An 18,008-nucleotide genomic window follows, 5' to 3' on the forward strand; every position below is an offset into this window, starting at 1 on the left:
GACCCCACTTTGAGAACCAATGCTCCAGAGCATCTGATAGGTCAAAAAGTTGTCTAAAAAGGAAAGGTGACTGTTTGTTGGTGTCTGGCGGGGCCGACCACCAGCAGCCTTTTAGACGTGGTTCACTGCTTAGGTCAAGAGGTCAATAGTTCTCTCGAAGCTTCACCGCTGGACCGCAAGGTCAAGAATTTCTTAAATTTGGTCTGGGCCCCCTCCCCGCGCATCCCTAGTCTAAACAAAGCTTATCGGTGGACTTGTCGGGGTCCACACTCTTTGTCTTCTCTCCTACCATGTGTTGGCAGTCAAGCAGTGGTCACGTTTTGTTTGTGTGTGTGTGTGTGTGTGTGTGTGTGTGTGTGTGTGTGTGTGTGTGTGTGTGTGTGTGTGTGTGTGTGTGTGTGTGTGTGTGTGTGTGTGTGTGTGTGTGTCAGTGGTGGAAAGTAACTAAGTACATTTGCTACAAGTACTGTACTTAAGTATAATTTTTAGGTACTTTTACTTTACTGGAGTATTTACAAATGTTCAATACTTTTACTTCCATTCCACTACATCTCAGAGGCAAATGTACTTTTACTCCACTACAATTATTTGAAAACTTTAGTTACAAGTTACTTAGAGTCTAATAATCTTTTAACAAAACATACATGAACTACTTCAGCCCTAATTAAACTCTGGCTATTTGAAAATAGCCGATCTATTATAAATGTTGTGAGCTTGTAGATCGTCTATTTTCTGTAGATTTTAATGCTTTTATACCAGGGGTTAGCAACCTTTTTCACATGAAGTGCCATGTTTTCATTTTCTTGATAGTCAGTGTGCCATATCAACATTAAGTTTAATTGTGACACCACATCAACAGGTAATATTTCCAACTGATTTTGATTGCCCATAGGCTATACATAACAACCTTTATTTTTGTAATATTTTCTTTCCCATCAGGATGTAACGATCATTAGACTCAAAGCAATAACCCCACCTATCTCTCAAGACTCCCTCCCCAGTCAGAGTTATCAGTTTGAATGAATGTAGAAGTATGTGCAGGATGTAATTGGTTTATAGCTGTGAGTGGACTTCATTTAACAGACTAAACTTTTTTTGAATATTTAATTTGAAAAGAAAAAACCTCTCTTTCACACTGATGCCAGTGTGCCAGTGATCACCCTCCCCTCTGCCAATGTTGGCATCCATGCCTAAGGTTGCCTATACCCCTGTTTTATACATACCTTGTGAAACAGGACATTCTGCAAAATGAGCACTTTTACTTTTGGCACTTTAAGTATATTGTGATGCCAATTCTTTTGTACTTTTACTCAAGTACATTTTGATTACCAGACTTTTACTTGTAACAGAGTGTTTCTACATTGCAGTATCGATACTTTAAAAAAACAAACGTAATTTTTCCACCACTGGTTTGTGTTTAGAAAAAGCCTTTTTTCCCCTGTGGAAGTGGCAGGTCCCTGCGTCTGTGTCTCTGTGAAGTGGCCTCCAGACTCCAGGGTAAGGCTACCGCGGCGTGGCTCTGAATGGTCAGACGGCCAGTTGCCAGCAGGACTCTTTTGTTTGTGCCCACATTGTATCTGTGCATCGAACAGGAAAACAACAAAAGGGAGACCAAAAAATAAATAATTAAAATATAGGATCCCCCTCAGCTTTCCACATGTGACTCCCTTAGTCATCGTTGACATGCTGCCGAGCCCCTGACCCCGGAGGGGAGGGAGGGGGTGGGGGGGTGTTGAGGGGGTGGGGGGGTGTTGGGGGGGGGGGAGACAAATTAGGTCACTTTGTGATTGTGTTGCTCAAATTACATATTACTGTCAATGCATCCCTTCATGCGCTTCTGCAGCATTACTTAATGGCGAGGACAAGATAACGCTGAAGGATAGCATGCATGCTATTGATTGTTTCATGCTTGTATCATAATAATAATACAGCAGCACACACACACTTACTCTTTGCAAATCGTTTATCAAGCAGATGCCACAGTGGGAAGGAAGAAGGGAGGGGAGAGAAATGAAGAGAAAAAAAAGAAGCCTATACTGCAATAAAGCACACGTGCAAGATATTTATTCAACGAGACAAACCCGATCCAATCCCCATTACAATGAGGAACAGTACATTATCATTGGGAAATGATGTGCTGTGTGTGTGTGTGTGTGTGTGTGTGTGTGTGTGTGTGTGTGTGTGTGTGTGTGTGTGTGTGTGTGTGTGTGTGTGTAGCTGTGTTTTGAAAATATCTGTAACCTTTTTATTGCAAAGTCGCGTATCTCCAACCCCGGCTGTGAGATATTTGTACACACAGTGACCGCAGCTCTGAGGGGTTACGGAATAACAAGAAGCCGCATGCATTATTAATGGGCTCTGCTGTGAATCTGTTCAGAATAATAACAGCCATTTCCCAGAGCCTCATTACTGTGTGTTTTTAAAGCATGTGTTTGGTAGCCATGGACACCCCACTCACTCCTACATTATCTTCCTCTTCTCCCTCTCTCTCCCTCTCTCTCTCTCTCCCCATTTCTCCACCCCTCAATTGCGATTCAGGTCATGCACGCCACTTGCTGTTTTTAATTTTCATTTCATCATAAGCCCTTTAAGACTGTTGCCAGCACTTATTTGCAGTTCCCCCCCCTCTCTCTCTCTCTCTCTTTCTTTGCAGACCTCTTCACTCGTGCGGCTTCTGACAGGACAGATGCTGCAATTAATCACGGCGGGAGAAACAGGCAGCTTTTCCATCCTGAGCTTGAAGAGCCAATCACGGCAGCCACAGCACCCCCAGCGGCAGTTATAGCGCTTCAACCCAAATTACAAACAATTCCATCAAAACTAACTCATTGAATTGAAAAAAAAAAGAAAAACAAGAATTTGGAAAAATTCTATCAAGTCACTATCACAGATGGGGCGCCGACTTGATTTGGATGCGATATTTTGAGCCCAGGTTTAAATACCTCAACGGCCTTGGAGAAAAAATATAAAAAAGGAGGGGGGAAAATAGCCTTGGCCAGTGACTTCACAGCCTATTGTGGAGATATGATAATTATTGTTTGCCATGCCTTCTTCCCTCCCCCCGCTCACCATATTATTCAGGGGAGATGAGACACCCCCCCCGAGCCACCGACCCCCCCCCCCCGGTGATGTATTGGAAATGAAGGGATTTTGAAAGGAGTAAGAAAGAGAGGCAGAAGCCAAAGCACTGGTGTGTGAGAAGGGGACTGTTATTGAGACAAGTACCAGTTACATGCTGACCTTGTCCAATTTGTGAACACTGTATTTTACACATGGTAACAATGGACTTCCATTCAGATCGCTGAGAAACGGCTCATACTCTTGAATAATGCCAACGTGAATGGTCATGATGTAGGCCTATTTCCCTGCAAATATTTCTTCTCTTTCATAGAATTCCTCCATAGAAAACATACAGATTTATTTGATTTTTTATAACTCATAAAATAACCGAGTACTTTCAATATTTTCCAATGTATTTATTGATTTTTTTTTATTTTTTATTTTCAATAGCTAACAAGGAGACATGAAGAAATACTTCATAAAACGTACTGTATGGCAAATATAATCTTTGAAATGAACTGATTCCTTCAAATAAATATTTGTGATTGTTATTTTAATTTTGAACAAAGCGACACAAAGAAATATATAATACTTCATACAAAATTATGGCTACTATCATATTAGTGATGGAATGCCTCTATACTTTGCGTTCATGGCTGGGCAAAAAAAAATAAAATCAAAAATTTAAATTAAATTATCCTACCAAGAGGTGAAAAACAAAAACTGTAATTTATAATGTTATGCATTTATTCTATGGACAGGTTTCAAAAAGCAGTTGGTTTGTAAGCAAATTCAAACAAAATTAATTGCTGCTATTGTAACTCATAAAAAAGTAGAAAAGAGCAAGAAATGCACTATGTGATATAGCAATCCACAGGTCGTTAACCAATATTTTAATTAAAGCCTCACATTATGAAAACTTTACAACAGGTGATATGAAAAATGTACAACATTTCTTTTCTTTTTTTTTCATGTTTTTTTTTTTACAGCTGGCAAAAATCCCCCCGTGCCCTTTTTCAGTTGGCTTTAGACAGTGCAACAAACTGGCTCTGTTTAGATTTACAGCGTCCACTTTTTCTTGTATTTTTTTCCATTTTTTTCAAACGAATACGGTATCAAGGAGCAGTGTAAAAATACATCAATCGTGAAACCATCTGCCTTGATCCAGAAATTTGTATTTACCATAAAATATCCCCATTTGTTACACAAAATAAAAGCATAATTTAATTGTTAAACATCTGAAGTTAAAAGCAAATACATAAAAGGAGGATTTTCTCTTCTTTTTTTCCCTTTTTTTTTTGGAGTGCCAGTTACTCTTGAGCAAAACAATGTGGGAGGGGCATTATCACTGGATACAGGAAGCCTGACCCCAAACCCACACACTCTACGGAACATATACAGCAGAATACAGCTACAACTTGATGACGCAGTGACATAGAGGACATAATATGGCAGTTTATGTCTCTTTCAGTCTGTTCAGGTCTTCATCCAGAGAACCACACCCCAAGAACCCCCGTTTTTGTCTTTATTCTGTCTTATTCCTAAAGAAAGACAGACGTGAATGTTTTCAAACACCGCCTCGTCTTTAACAGTGTGATGATGGGATCAACGTTTTTTTTACATTTTCTTTTAGGCCAAAGTTAATGTTGCAGGAGGAATGATGGGGTGGAAAAAGAGAAAGATTGAGGTTCTCACAATAATAACTGGCCAGTGTGAGGAAAAACAGACATGTTGATGTGTTGAGTTTATTGGTTTCCAGTACAGGGGCCTCTGTGAGTCATTCCGTTCGGGGTTGCTTTCTGTGACAGGCGAGAGAGGACCTGCCAAAAATGCTTTTTGTTGAAATGCATTCAAAATGTCCATTCGCTGGGCTGAACTGACAATTTTGACCTTATAAATAAAGCTTCATTGTTAAATAAAACAGTGAAAGACACACCTGTCCTTTCACACACAATATGTGCCCAGAGTCAGTTTTAAATTGAGGATTGAGAGGACCCAACAAACATAACAAAACGAAAACAATCAGTGGGACACGTGCCCCGCAGACTTCCCTTATAGCTCCGCCTATTTCATAGACAAAAAACTCCCAGCTTAACAAGTTTGCTCCACTTTTACACACGTGTGCATATCCGTCTGTACCAATGGACTAGTTCTTTGTATAACATTCTAAAATTCTCACACACTTCTTAAGTGCAACGTAGAAAAAGCAACGTGGAATGATGCTTTTTATTATTATTAATAAGCCTCTTCTTTGAGATAGGAGGCCTTTTTCATTTGGCTCAGTAGATGCTGACCTGTGACAGGGCGTGGGCCTGGATTTGGGAGGGGTGGGGTTGTTGCTGCTGGGCAGTGGGCTGGGGGCTGCCAAGGGACGCGGAGCCCCCCACTGAGTGGGGCGTGCCGGGGGAGTGCTGGGGAGGGGAGCACTGGGACGGATGCTGCTGCTGTTGTTGTTGTTGTTGCTGCTGTTGTAGATGCTGAATTTGCTGCTGATGCATCTGATGCATCTGCATGTGTTGCAGCTGCATTTGATGTTGTTGTTGATGCTGCTGCTGATGTTGTTGTTGCTGTTGTTGCTGCTGCTGCTGCTGTTGCTGCTGCATGTGGTGTTGCTGCAGCTGCTGCTGGAGGTGGTGTTGGAAATGCTGATGCTGCATCTGCTGCTGGATGTGCTGGTGGTGCATCTGCTGCTGCTGCAGCTGATGGTGCTGGAGATGGTGTTGCATCTGCTGCTGCTGGTTCTGTTGTTGCTGCTGCTGCTGTTGAAGTTGCTGAATGGCGTGCTGCTGCCCCGGTTGGCCCATGGGCGGCGGGCTCATTTGAGCCACGGCCGTGGACTGGGCGCCCGCCACCATGGCCCCTCCTCCGCTGCCCATCTGGCCCAATAGCTGCGTTGGCACCCCGGAGGGCATGTTCTGGTGGGCGACGGAAACGGAGGTCACAATCTGATTGCCCCCCCCCAGCCGCATCTGTAGGGGTTTCGGGGCGATGGCTCGCGGCAGTCCCTGCTGGAGGGCCTGGGCCTGGGCGGCGGCCGCGGCCGCTGACATGGATTGGTGTTGGTTGAGACTGAGAGGCGACGGCATCACCAGGCCCGGGGAGAGACTGGTGCACGCCAGGGTCTGCTGTACCGAGCGGATGGTCTGGGCTTCAGCGGACTCTGCTGCAGCCTGGATGGACATGAGGGGTTTAGCCACAAAAAGCCAGCGTTCACATTAACACGTTCTCGGTTTAAAATGGAACCGTACGGTTCGCCACGCAGGGATCAACACGCCCTTATGAACCGCAGATTTTCGGTTTAGCAATTCAATTTAGCGTTATGCATTAATGTCTGTGTCCTGAAGATATCCCCTCCCCGTGACTGAATCCAGCTGGTGTTGCTCGCCAAAATCAGCCGATCTACAAGCATCACGACACGTTGTGAGCCTGTAGATCGTCTATATTCGGCGGGCGACACCATCGGATTAATAAATGAGCATAATGACAAGCATTGTTGTTGTCCTCTGCACTCGTAGCAGGAGCTCATTAAACGTTATTTCCATCAGACCAGTTCCAACAAAGTACTCCATGACTGCAGATAGGGACTCTACTTGTAATCGTTGCAAGCATGACATCCTTAAATCTTTATTAAAGCCGGACTTTCATTGCCATAAACTAAACTTTGGAGTGATGTGTTTCTTTGCGACAGTACATCCCCAAGTACAGTCAGCGATATATGGTTAATTTCTTTCTTGAAATAATGAAAGGCACACAATACTGGATTGTGTCTGAATAGAAAAACTTTTTTTTTTATTGCTACTAAGCAAAATATTTTTTTTCTTTTCTTTTTAACAAAACCGAAACCGTGACCCAAAAATTGAGGTTTGAACTGAGCCGTGGGCAAACAGAACCGTTTGCATACCTAGTTCACATGTGCATAATACTAAGAATATTACAAATGTGTCCCTTTTTTGGGGTGTATTATTATAGGCTTTTTATTTTTATTGCCGATCTACAAGCTTGCTGCGAGTCGTGGTTAATGTTTTTTTAATACTAACAAAACAGCCACGACCGTCTCGGGGAAACACAAAATGTGATGCAGGGGAAAAAATGAATAATTTAATTGACTTGAATGTTTATCAATTTCACACATTTGCTGTACAAAATGGAAAACATCATTCTCACCTTGGAAACCAGGCTAGCACGGTATGCAGCAAGTGCTTTTAAATACTCCTTTTTGGCAGCCTCTGTTTTGCTTTTATAAACCTGCAATGGCGAGAGAAAAAAGAAAAAGATGTTAAAGGCAGCTGACAGGTGTGAAAAGCAATCTTCCTAAACAAACATTACTTACTCCCAGTTACCTGGAGGCAAAGTTTTTTCGAACACAGTATTCTAGTAATTCTAAATGCAACCGGCTTCCTGGCTGAGTCTACTTCATTAGTCACATTGTTTCCTTTGCTCACTCTACAGCTGCAGTACAACATGATTGAGAAAAGGTGTTTAAACCTGATTGAAATCGAACGAAAACATTTTTCATTTAGCACCATCGCTCTAATTTGGATATTGAACGATAGCAGATCTACAAGCTCGTAGCGCGGCACTCGGTGCCGCGCTACGAGCTTGTAGATCTGCTATTTTTTAATAGCCAAAGTATAAAATAATGGTTACAGCTAAAATCTATAATGACACAGATGCGTCCCCGGTCTTAGATGAGGTTCTAGTCCAGCCTTTCCCTAATGTTGTGCCGAGGCACACCTGTGTGGTACGAGACAAGTCCAGGTGTGCCAGGATTATCAAAAATAGCAAAAAGTAGCAGATCTACAAGCTCAAAACGTGTCGCTTCATGCCACGTTTCGATCTTGCAGATCTGCTACTCATGATGATTTTGTGTGACACTGTAGTGTGATCACGTAGGGCGTTCATTTACGGAAAAAAAAACACCAAAAGTTAAAACATGGAGATAAGAGGTTTCTGGTTGTACTGCACCTGCTTCTGCTCCTCTCCCAGGCCGTCCCACATGGAGGCCACGATCTTGGACACCTCTCCAAAGGTGGCGTTGGGGTTCTGGCCCTTGATGGCGGCCTGGGTGTCTCTGAAGAACAGAGCGTAGGCCGACACCGGCTTGGAGGGCTCGTTGGGGTCCTTCTTCTTCTTCTTCTTGGGCGTCTTGGGCTTCTTGGCGGGGTCTACCGGGGCCGGCCGCTTTTCTCCAATCACCTGCAATACCATTATATGTGATCTCATTTTAGAACACCTGATTGTAGAAATATCACAAAATGAAATCTATATAAATATAATAATAGTAGTAATAATGAAATATCTCTGCTGTCTGGCAGAAACCAGCTGACTCCAAAATGTTAATTTTTCAGGAAATGAAAAAAAGTGGAGTTAGGAGGTTTTGTTCATCATTGATAAGAACAGCTGAATGGACCTCTGAGCTCACAATGAGGTTGGAGGTCAAAAGGTTGTGGAGGTTGGAGTCAGCAAAACCAGCTAACTCCGGTGGACTTAGCTGGTTTAGCAGAAAGTTTGAGGATCCAATGGATTTAGCTGGTTTTGTCAGAAGCGTTTTTTAATGCTTTTCATTGGTTCAATATTGTTTTTACCAACACACAGACGTGAAGGGTGTTCAATGGCCCTGATTTATGGAAAAAAAATTAGTTAGCTGGTTTCTGCCAGACAGCAACGATATAATAATAATGGCAACACTAATAATAATAATAATAATATGGTAATCACACAAACAGGGAAGGAGGAGTTGTTAAAAATGTGTGTGTGTACAAATAATTGTGGGATCGCTTTAGCGATCACACTAATGTTATCTTCACTATTTATTATTATTATTCCCCCTGTTCTTTGGGTCATTTCAATGGAGAAATGCCATTTAGTGACGTCATAATGCATAATGCCATTCTAGTGAACGGTAATGCCATTCTAGTGACGTCATAATACATTGTATTATGACCCTACTATAACACTACTAACACTATATCAATACTCAATACCAGCTCAACATTCTTAGCGATCCCACACTGTTTCTTCAGGAACAGTACTTTCTAATTCTAAATGTTATGCATAGAATATGTTGGATGATGCCAAACGTGTGCTAAGTTTTGTCTAAATAGGACTTATGTTGTAGGAGATATTGGTCTTTCAAAAAAAAAAAAGGTATTTAATCATAGCGTATGAGTTTGCACAGATATATTATAAAGTGTGAGGTTCTCTAGCATTTACAATCTCAGGAACATTTAAAAAAAGCTGAGGGAAGATGTTTCAAGTCAACTTTGGTAATTATTTAGATGCCACTGTCACATATTTTTAGTGGCAAGGCCAGGGGTCAGATCAAGGTTAGCAGGAATACAGATGGTTCTAGTGCGTAAACAATACACCACCTCTGTTCACCACTTCTTGTGTTTGATTTTTGGCTCTTGTGCAGGCAGAGCCAGCGTAAGAACTGGGTGTCATTCCTACCAAAGCCACCCATGGGGTCTTCAACAGGGGGTCCGGGACCCCTATGGGGTCCTCAAAGTTACTACAGGAGGGGCGCCGAATCTTTGTGTGATAGGAACTTTCTTTTTTCTTTTACATGAATCACTTCAACCCTAGCATCAGAACGCAGAACATTAGCCAAAAATAGCAGATCTACAAGCTCACAACGTCTCGCGATGCTATTTTCAGCAAAGAGGTTTGGTGTAGATGGAAAAAAGAGCGGACCAAGTACAGAGCCAAAGGTCAAGTTTACTAAGTATTGGGGGTTTAAAGGGATATTTCACTTTCAAAAAAACTTTTGGTCATTTTATCGTCTACTCAGGCCTTTGTCAGCCCCCCAGACAGTTTTTAAGATGCTTTATTCAATATTTAGATATTTGGTATTCATTTTATCAGACACGCCCCCTTCCTATACAAACCCATTGTAACTTCAAACTCCATTTTAACCATGTTAGATTCATCGAAAACACCCGTCCTTGGTTCTGGTGACTCACCCTGCCCTCCTAATGCGTGAGGGGGCCGTGTTTTTCCGATACATTTTTTTCATTTATTTAAAAAAATGTTTTTATTGTATTTTATTTATTTTTTTCAAAAAATATAAAAAATAAATGAAAAAAGTAATAGAAAAAACACGGCCCCTCGCGTATTAGCGGGGCGGTATAAGTCACCAGAACCAAGGACGGGTGTTTTTGATGAATCTATCATGGTTAAAATTGAGTTTGAAGTTATAATGGGTTTGTATAGGAAGGGGGCGTGTCTGATCAAATGAATATCAAATATCTAAATACTGAATCGAGCAACTTAAAAACTGTCAAAAACGGCACACAAAAACCTGAGTAGACAATAAAATGAGCAAAAGTTTTTTTGAAAGTGAAATATCCCTTTAAGTTGTAAATAATTGTAATAATATAGTTATTACAATTAGTTAATAATAGTGGTAATAATGTAAAAAATACCCAAAATATTAATGTACACAGCATTAATGATAGTGCTGTCAAACAAGTCTATGAAGCCATCTATGTTTAATCTGCAAACACAAGTAGAATTGTGTTGCAGATTAAACCTTTTCATCCCTGCTTCATCTCTCTCTCTCAGCTAAGGGGTCCTTGGGCTGAAAAAAACATTGAGGACCCCTGCTGTACACACAACATCATCTCAAGCTCTGTCCTCACCCTGTTGCCTTCGTCCTGGTCGTCCTCGTTGATGGAGCTGGAGGGCGAGGGCGTGGCCGACTTGCTGGCGGGCGGCGAGGGCGACGTGTGGGCGATGTTGGGCCCGGTCATGTTCAGCCCCAATTGAGCGTTGAGCTGTGATTGGTTGATGGTGGTCAGCTGGTTCCGCGACATCATTCCGTTGGGGTTGTTCATGTTGATGATGGACCTCATCACCATGGCCGGGTTCGGCGGGTACTGGCGAAGATGACCCGCTCCTATGTTCTGCAGAAACACAAAGCAGTGTAACAGTGTGAAACCTATGGTCCATATCTTCAATGTTCTGCAGGAACACAAAGCAGTGTAACAGTGTGAAACCTATGGTCCATATCTTCAATGTTCTACAGAAACACAAAGCAGTGTAACAGTGTGAAACCTATGGTCCGTATCTTCAATGTTCTGCAGGAACACGAAGCAGTGTAACAGTTTGAAACCTATGGTCCATATCTTCAATGTTCTAAAGTAACACAAAGCAGTGTAACAGTGTGAAACCTATGGTCCGTATCTTCAATGTTCTGTGGGAATACAAAGCAGTGTAACAGTGTGAAACCTATGGTCCGTATCTTCAATGTTCTACAGAAACACAAAGCAGTGTAACAACCTATGGTCAATATCCAGTGGTGGAAAGGTACTAAAGTACTACAAGTACTCAAGTAATGTACTTAAGTACATTTTTGAGGTACTTTTACTTTACTGGAGTATTTCCAATTTACAATACTTTTACTTCTATTCTACTACAATTATTTGAAAACTTCGGTTTTGAAAATAGCAGATCTACACTTTCACTTAAGTAAAACAAAAATAATTGAGTTATTTTTCCACCACTGTCCATCTCTCCAATGTTCTGCAGAAACAAAAAGCCGTGTGAAAGTGTGAAACTATGATCCATATCGTCAAACCAATAAAGTAATTTGGGTCATTGAATTCATTAACCACATGAACCCTTGTGTCTCTCTATTCTGCGTGTGTTGTTACAGGCAACTATTCGGCGAAAATAGACGATCAACAATCTCACAACACATCTCAAAACTTGTGAGCTTGTAGATTATCTATTTTCCTAGATTATTATATGCCATGCCATGACTAGCACCTCCTGGTACTCCAACACCTCAGTGTCACTGAAGACTAAGCTTCAAACCTCCCAAAACAAACTGATTCGACTACTCCTCGGATTGGGGCCCATGACCCACCTTTCTCCCACCCATTTTGCCAGCCTAGGCTGGCTCAGGGTGGAAGACAGGGTTAAACAACTAAAAATGGGACTGGCCTTCAAAATTGTAAATGAAAATTTGCCCGATATGCCCCCTATTCCCGCATATCTGAGTAAATACCTCCAAAAGGTTAGTGACACCCACAGTCACAATACCAGAGGGAGCGTTAACAACAATTTGGTACCACCCACCCATAAAACAAACATGGGCAAATTCTCCTTCTACAGCACTGCCACCCAGGATTGGAATGGTCTAACCCCAACCCCATCCCCCTTTCAGGAGGCCAAAAGAGGAGGTAGTACCATTTTCCCGTTAGACAGCCGACCCCCCCCCCCCTGTTCTTGTACATATCTTTACCCCCTTTTTTATTCCTTTTGTTGTACATAGTGTTATATATATATATATATCATCTTTTTGCTGTTTTATTTTTATTTTCTTTGTGTAATGATATTCGAACTGTGGTGCCACTATATACAGTATGTCTATGAATTGAATACCAAGGCCCTCATTGGAAACAAGTCCGCAAGGACTTTTATGAACGGACCTGTTAGACAAAGTATTTTAAATGTAAATGTGTTGTTTTACATTCTTTTGCCTAATAAAATATTCAATCAATCAATCAATCATGACAGAGGACCGCAATGGAAACAAGGTTTTAGATTTCTTGTGTATTTATCCTTTTGACTGTGGTGTGCAATCTGTATATGTTTTTTTTTTGTGTGTGCGTGTGTGTGTGTGTGTTTTCTTTTTTTTTTTTACATGCGTTGTCAATCAAGATGTCAAAACAAAATGAATCAGAGTGCATGTCACTCTATCCTGTCTGAGCAGCCTGCTTCATAAGCCAGCAGTAGATGGCTACAGGGCTTTGATTGATTAGTTTCCAAAGTGCATTCATTGTATGGAAATCTGTGAAAGGGCAAGTTGTGACTCTGGCCAGTCCCCGGAGGGCATCATCATCATCATCATCAGTGCAGTAGTAGTTGACAGTAGAGCCAGTTCCTCTCTCAGTTAAGTACATAACCCTGAGCTAGGGATGGAGACCATATGAAAACTACATGTCACGATTATTGGGGGGGAAAATAATTGAGATTAACGATATTATCGCGATAATCAAAATATCCTTAAGATTTTAAATGGCACTTTTGTTAAACCACTTCAGCCCCCAGCATCCCTATTCTGTCGGGGACGTTCGCCAAAAATAGCCGATCTACAAGCTCACAACGCGTTGCTTTTTTTTGTCTCTTTAAGTATAGAGGGGTTTAAGTGGTACTGGATTTGCAGCTCAACAAAAGCTAATTCATCTGAGTGTGTGACGGAGGACAATTTCACGATAAATTAAAATCTCTGCGATACAATGATGATTTTTTTAAATCACGATAAACGATAATAACGATCATCGTCCCATCCCTACCCTGAACGTCTCCACAAAGACACTGTTCATAAGTCATGATCTGTATGCATGTAGCACTCTGTCTGCATGGAGGCTGCACACACAGCAACATGAAAGAGACAAAAAAAAAACGCCCTACACATTTCAGTGAAATGCCACTTTTTAAGGTTATAGTAACTTTCTCCCCCCTGGTTCTGTGACAGAGGTTACAAAAAAGAAAGGAAAAAAAAGATACCTCCACTCCATTCAGAGATGAAATTCCGTCTGTTGGCAGCTTTCATAGATCATACTTTGACTGCCAAAGAGTGGGAAAAAATGCTTCTATATAATCAACTCCATAAATCAACCAGCTGAGGGGATAAAATTTTACTGTCTGGGACAGACTCTCTCTCTCCCTCTCTTACCATCCAGGGTATATAATACAATAACCTCTTCAAAATCTCGCATACAGGTTTTTTTTCTTTTCTTCCTGGTAAAACATTTGGTTCTTGAGAGAGTTTAGACGGGTGGGTGGGTGGTTGGGTATGTTTGGGGGGGGTTTGCATTGATTGCAGTGAGGATGAAATTACAAGGACTGCCAGCTCCCCGGAGGGGGGGAGACTGATCAGAAAGCCAACAGAGCTGACATGGAACTGAGAGAGAAGAGAAAGAGAGAGAAGTGAACACAGAAGCAAAAAAAAAAGAAGTAGGTTGATTTGTTCTCCCTATAGGTGCATCCATCTGTATTCAGCGGCGCAAACTCAATCTCTCCCAACATCAACACATCATAAAAACCCACGCACCTGGCTTTATTGAAAGAACCTCATGAGCGGCTCCCGTCTTAACCCATTCAGACCCGGGAACGCATCTGTGTCATTTTTAAGATTTCTTTGGGCTATTCAAAAAACAGCAGATCTACAAGCTCACAAGCTTGTTTTTGAAAAATCGTGAAAATGTGTGCAAATCTTTGAATATATATATACCAAAATCTTTGCTTCTGGGGATTCTACAAATGTCTTCTAAATCCTAACAGTCTATAATTTTTAACTTATGTTGCTATCAGTGGTTCTCAAACTTTTTTCATGTCAAGGACCACCCAAAATGATATGTACAGTATTTGTCCGCGGACCCCCCCCCGCCCCCCCATCTCAAAATATTTTGTTCCAGGGACCCCCAGAAGCAAAGATTTGTATTAAAATGTATATATACTGTACTGTATATTAGAAGATTTGCACACATTTTCTTCAAAAATAGCAGATAGCTATAGGTAAAATCTTGTACCACGCTACAAGATTGTAGATCTGCTATTTTTGAATAGCCAAAGAAATCATAAAATGACACAGATGCGTCCGCCGGATTGAATGGGTTAAAAAAACAACAACAATATTGTAACACTGTTTCAGGCAGGAACATATTGGATGTGCAATCCATTTGTTTTTCCTCATATGCTATGCTGGCTGGGCTGCTTATCTTGACTGCAATATACAGCATGAGGCCAGGGCGGATACACTTCCCGTATATTTACATGTGTGTAAAATTCTGCAACATAGGCTAGATAACTGGTTCTCAATGTGGGGTCTTGTGGGGGCTTGAGGGAGTTCCAGCTAAATTAATGATAGTTAGGAAGCCAATGGACCCTTACAGGTCTGTAACTCAGAACGTGTACAAATGGAACCACATGGACCCGTGTTGAGTTGACACTGGGGATTATGGCGTGTGGATTGTGGTCCCAAGACATGAAAATCCTATCAAATGCATGGGGGTCCGTGGCCTAATGCATATCAAACTGGGGGGTGCTTTGAATTTAAAATAAGGTTGAGAATCTGGGCTGGATGATGAGAGAGGGAATGTTAACAAGTGTGCTGTATTATAGAAATGTGTGTATTACATTACGGTCATTTAGCAGACGCTTTTATACAAAGCGACTTACAATAAGTGCATTCAACATAGGTATGTGTGTATGTATGTATGTATGTATGTATATACGTGTGTGTGTAGATAGATAGATAGATAGATAGATAGACAGATAGATATAAAAAATAAAAATAGCCGATCTACAAGCTCAAAATCAATGCATTTTGAGCTTGTAGATCTGCCTCCAAAGGTTATCGGACTTCCCACACCCAACACTTCCTGATAGGAATCATAAGGCCATCATCACACGCGTAGCACTCACACAATGTCATGTGACACTGATCATCCCTTACATCGTCACTTCCTACTTACGCCATCTGGACCAAGATACAGCACTTTGAAATGGGGAAAAAGTTAGTTAGATCGTTTTGTCCCTTCAGCCCTTGCGGCATTAACACATTAAGACTTAACTGGGGAAAGCATCTGTGTCATTTTAGATTTCTTTGGCTATTAAAAAATTGCAGATATAAAAGCTCATAGCACGGCACCGAGTGCTATTTTTGAAAACCCCCGAAAATTTGGGCAAATGGGACGTTTTCTGTGTTTACCGGGGACATGTGTTGTCTCGGTGTTATGTTGTTATGATGTTCTGCGCTGTATGGTTATGTGTTGTTCTGTTGGAACAGACTGTGAAGATGAATATACCTGAGGGGACAATGAAGACATTATTAAAGACGTTATTATGTTGGAATTTGAAACGTGTAAAGTAACCGTTTTGCACATATGAGGTTTCCACCCGACAGCCCCAACGACTGTCCATTGCCTAGCAAGCTGTTGAGGTTGACAGCTCTGTTTTTTTGTTTGCTCTGCTCGTGGAGAACATCAAAGCAACACGCACACTGAGCTCATTAGTCGTGGCCATCTGTATGATAGCACTTCTGTTCTGTCCCAATGATGCAATTCTGACTTAGAGCGATAAGAGAATTCTGCCATTTGTTTTTTGGAATACGGTGATTTCCCCACGAAAATGGCCTTTTTAGATGTCGTTCACTCGCTGATGGCTAACGGTTACACGTCATCATATCCTGCTCATCAGCATGCTAAACACATTAAAGCCATAATTTGGTCTTGTATAATCACAACAACTGGAGTGGCAGTCATTTTTAGATCTCCATTTGATGATATCAAACTGAGACAATAGGCTATATCAGGGAAATAAGCACATTGCACTGTCTGATTTGGACAAAATGTTACAACAAATGACAGCCAATAGCACGACTAGGCAAAGAAATCATCTTAACTAACACTGCCCTTGATTATGAATATGAATTCACAACAAGGATGTTGTTTTTTTTATGTCCCTCTGCTTCATCTCATTTGCATTTTGATTGCAATATTGTCTGCAGTCACAGCGAGCATCTAAATAGATATTTTGATAGTTGTCGTAAATCTGCAAATAAGTCCTTATCTTGAGTGCACAGTGGCCAGATGTGCCCTCCTTTGTTAGGTTTGCCACTAGACGTGTGTGTGACGTGTGTGTTTTGTGTTTCTTATGTCTGCACACGGGTGGACATGAATGCAATTTGCGTGTGTCAAACATAACTAAGCTTAGTGGCCTCTGCACAATCTACTCGCCAATCAATAAAGCTTCTCGATGGAAATTCAGATTGGAACTTTGCCCGGTGTGTGTCTGTTTAAATGCCAAAGTTGAAGTCGGTACACAAACGGCATCAGATACTGCCAGCAGTGTGTTGTCAAAAAATAAATGGCTTGTTTGGCAGGTCGCTGTTGGCCTCCTCCGCACTTAGCAGTTAACACACTCTGCTGCGTAAAAGCATTCTAGTACAACAACTAGGAGATGTAAACACACACACACACGCACACACACACACACACACACACACACACACACACACACACACACACACACACACACACACACACACACACACACACACACACACACACACACACACACACACACACACACACAGGGAGGACTTTAAACACAACAGAAAATGTAATATTCATTCGCTCCTAAGTGTGCGGATACAAATCTCAACAGTAGATGTCAATGAAAACAGGACTGGCGACTTGTTCTTTAAGATGCTGGGAATCAGAATTTTTGGGTGCGGTGGTTTTGAGTTTATGAACAGTGCAAGCTGTAACAGGCTGAAAAGAATGTTAACAAGTTCAATTTCCATTCAATCAGCGCAGAGCTCTTGGAAATGCTCCATTGCAGGAGAGGGGTAAAATCATCTATATGGTAATTATAAGGATGAATCCGCCAGTAACTTTTGCCAGCGTGAAAGGTCAGTCCTATTAAAGATAGTTTATCAGTCCTCTGCACATATTCCTTTACTCGCCTTCTAAACGGGTACATCATTTTATTTTTCTCTCTCTCTCTCTCCCCCGCTCTCTCTCTCTCTCCCCCCCTCTCTCTCTCCCTCCCTTCCTCCGTTTTCGTCAACCTGCTGAAGTCCGTGCTTAAGCCAAATGAGAAAAATGGAATTCTGAATGCCAGCAAAGGCTATAATAGCATGAAGATAAATTGTTTTTCTCTGCTTTCCCCTGTCTCTGTCAAACACACCTCTCTCTCTCTCTCTCTCTCTCTCTCTCTCTCTCTGCAAACACAGTCCATCTCCCCCACAACCCCCACTCCAAAACAAATTTCTCTTCACTTCCTCCTCTCCCTTGCTCAGACCACGAGGGCAAGGGAGGGGGGGGGGGGCTGTGTCGTGTGTGTCCCCCCCCCTCGGTCGTGCAACAGCCAGTGACCCATACCCCCTTCCGCCATTTCTCCCGATGCACTATGGGTATTTAAAACTTGTTCAA

At 41.8% G+C, this 18,008-nt stretch overlaps 1 protein-coding gene across 1 annotated transcript in view; it reads right to left on the reverse strand.

Annotated features, from left to right (window-relative positions):
- Positions 1 to 3,596: 3,596 nt before the first annotated feature.
- tox3 (TOX high mobility group box family member 3) overlaps positions 3,597 to 18,008 on the reverse strand; it is a 109,066-nt gene continuing 94,654 nt past the window's right edge. Inside the window, exons 4-7 of the mRNA XM_084053228.1 lie at positions 10,701 to 10,964; positions 8,026 to 8,256; positions 7,225 to 7,305; positions 3,597 to 6,230 (exon numbers count right to left, since the gene is read on the reverse strand). Coding sequence (XP_083909354.1) covers positions 5,340 to 6,230; positions 7,225 to 7,305; positions 8,026 to 8,256; positions 10,701 to 10,964 — 1,467 coding nt within the window. The 3' untranslated portion in view covers positions 3,597 to 5,339. The remainder of the gene's footprint in view (positions 6,231 to 7,224; positions 7,306 to 8,025; positions 8,257 to 10,700; positions 10,965 to 18,008) is intronic.

This window comes from Gymnoscopelus microlampas (assembly GCF_963454915.1).
Source record: "Gymnoscopelus microlampas genome assembly, chromosome: 1".
Lineage (NCBI taxonomy): Eukaryota > Metazoa > Chordata > Actinopteri > Myctophiformes > Myctophidae > Gymnoscopelus > Gymnoscopelus microlampas.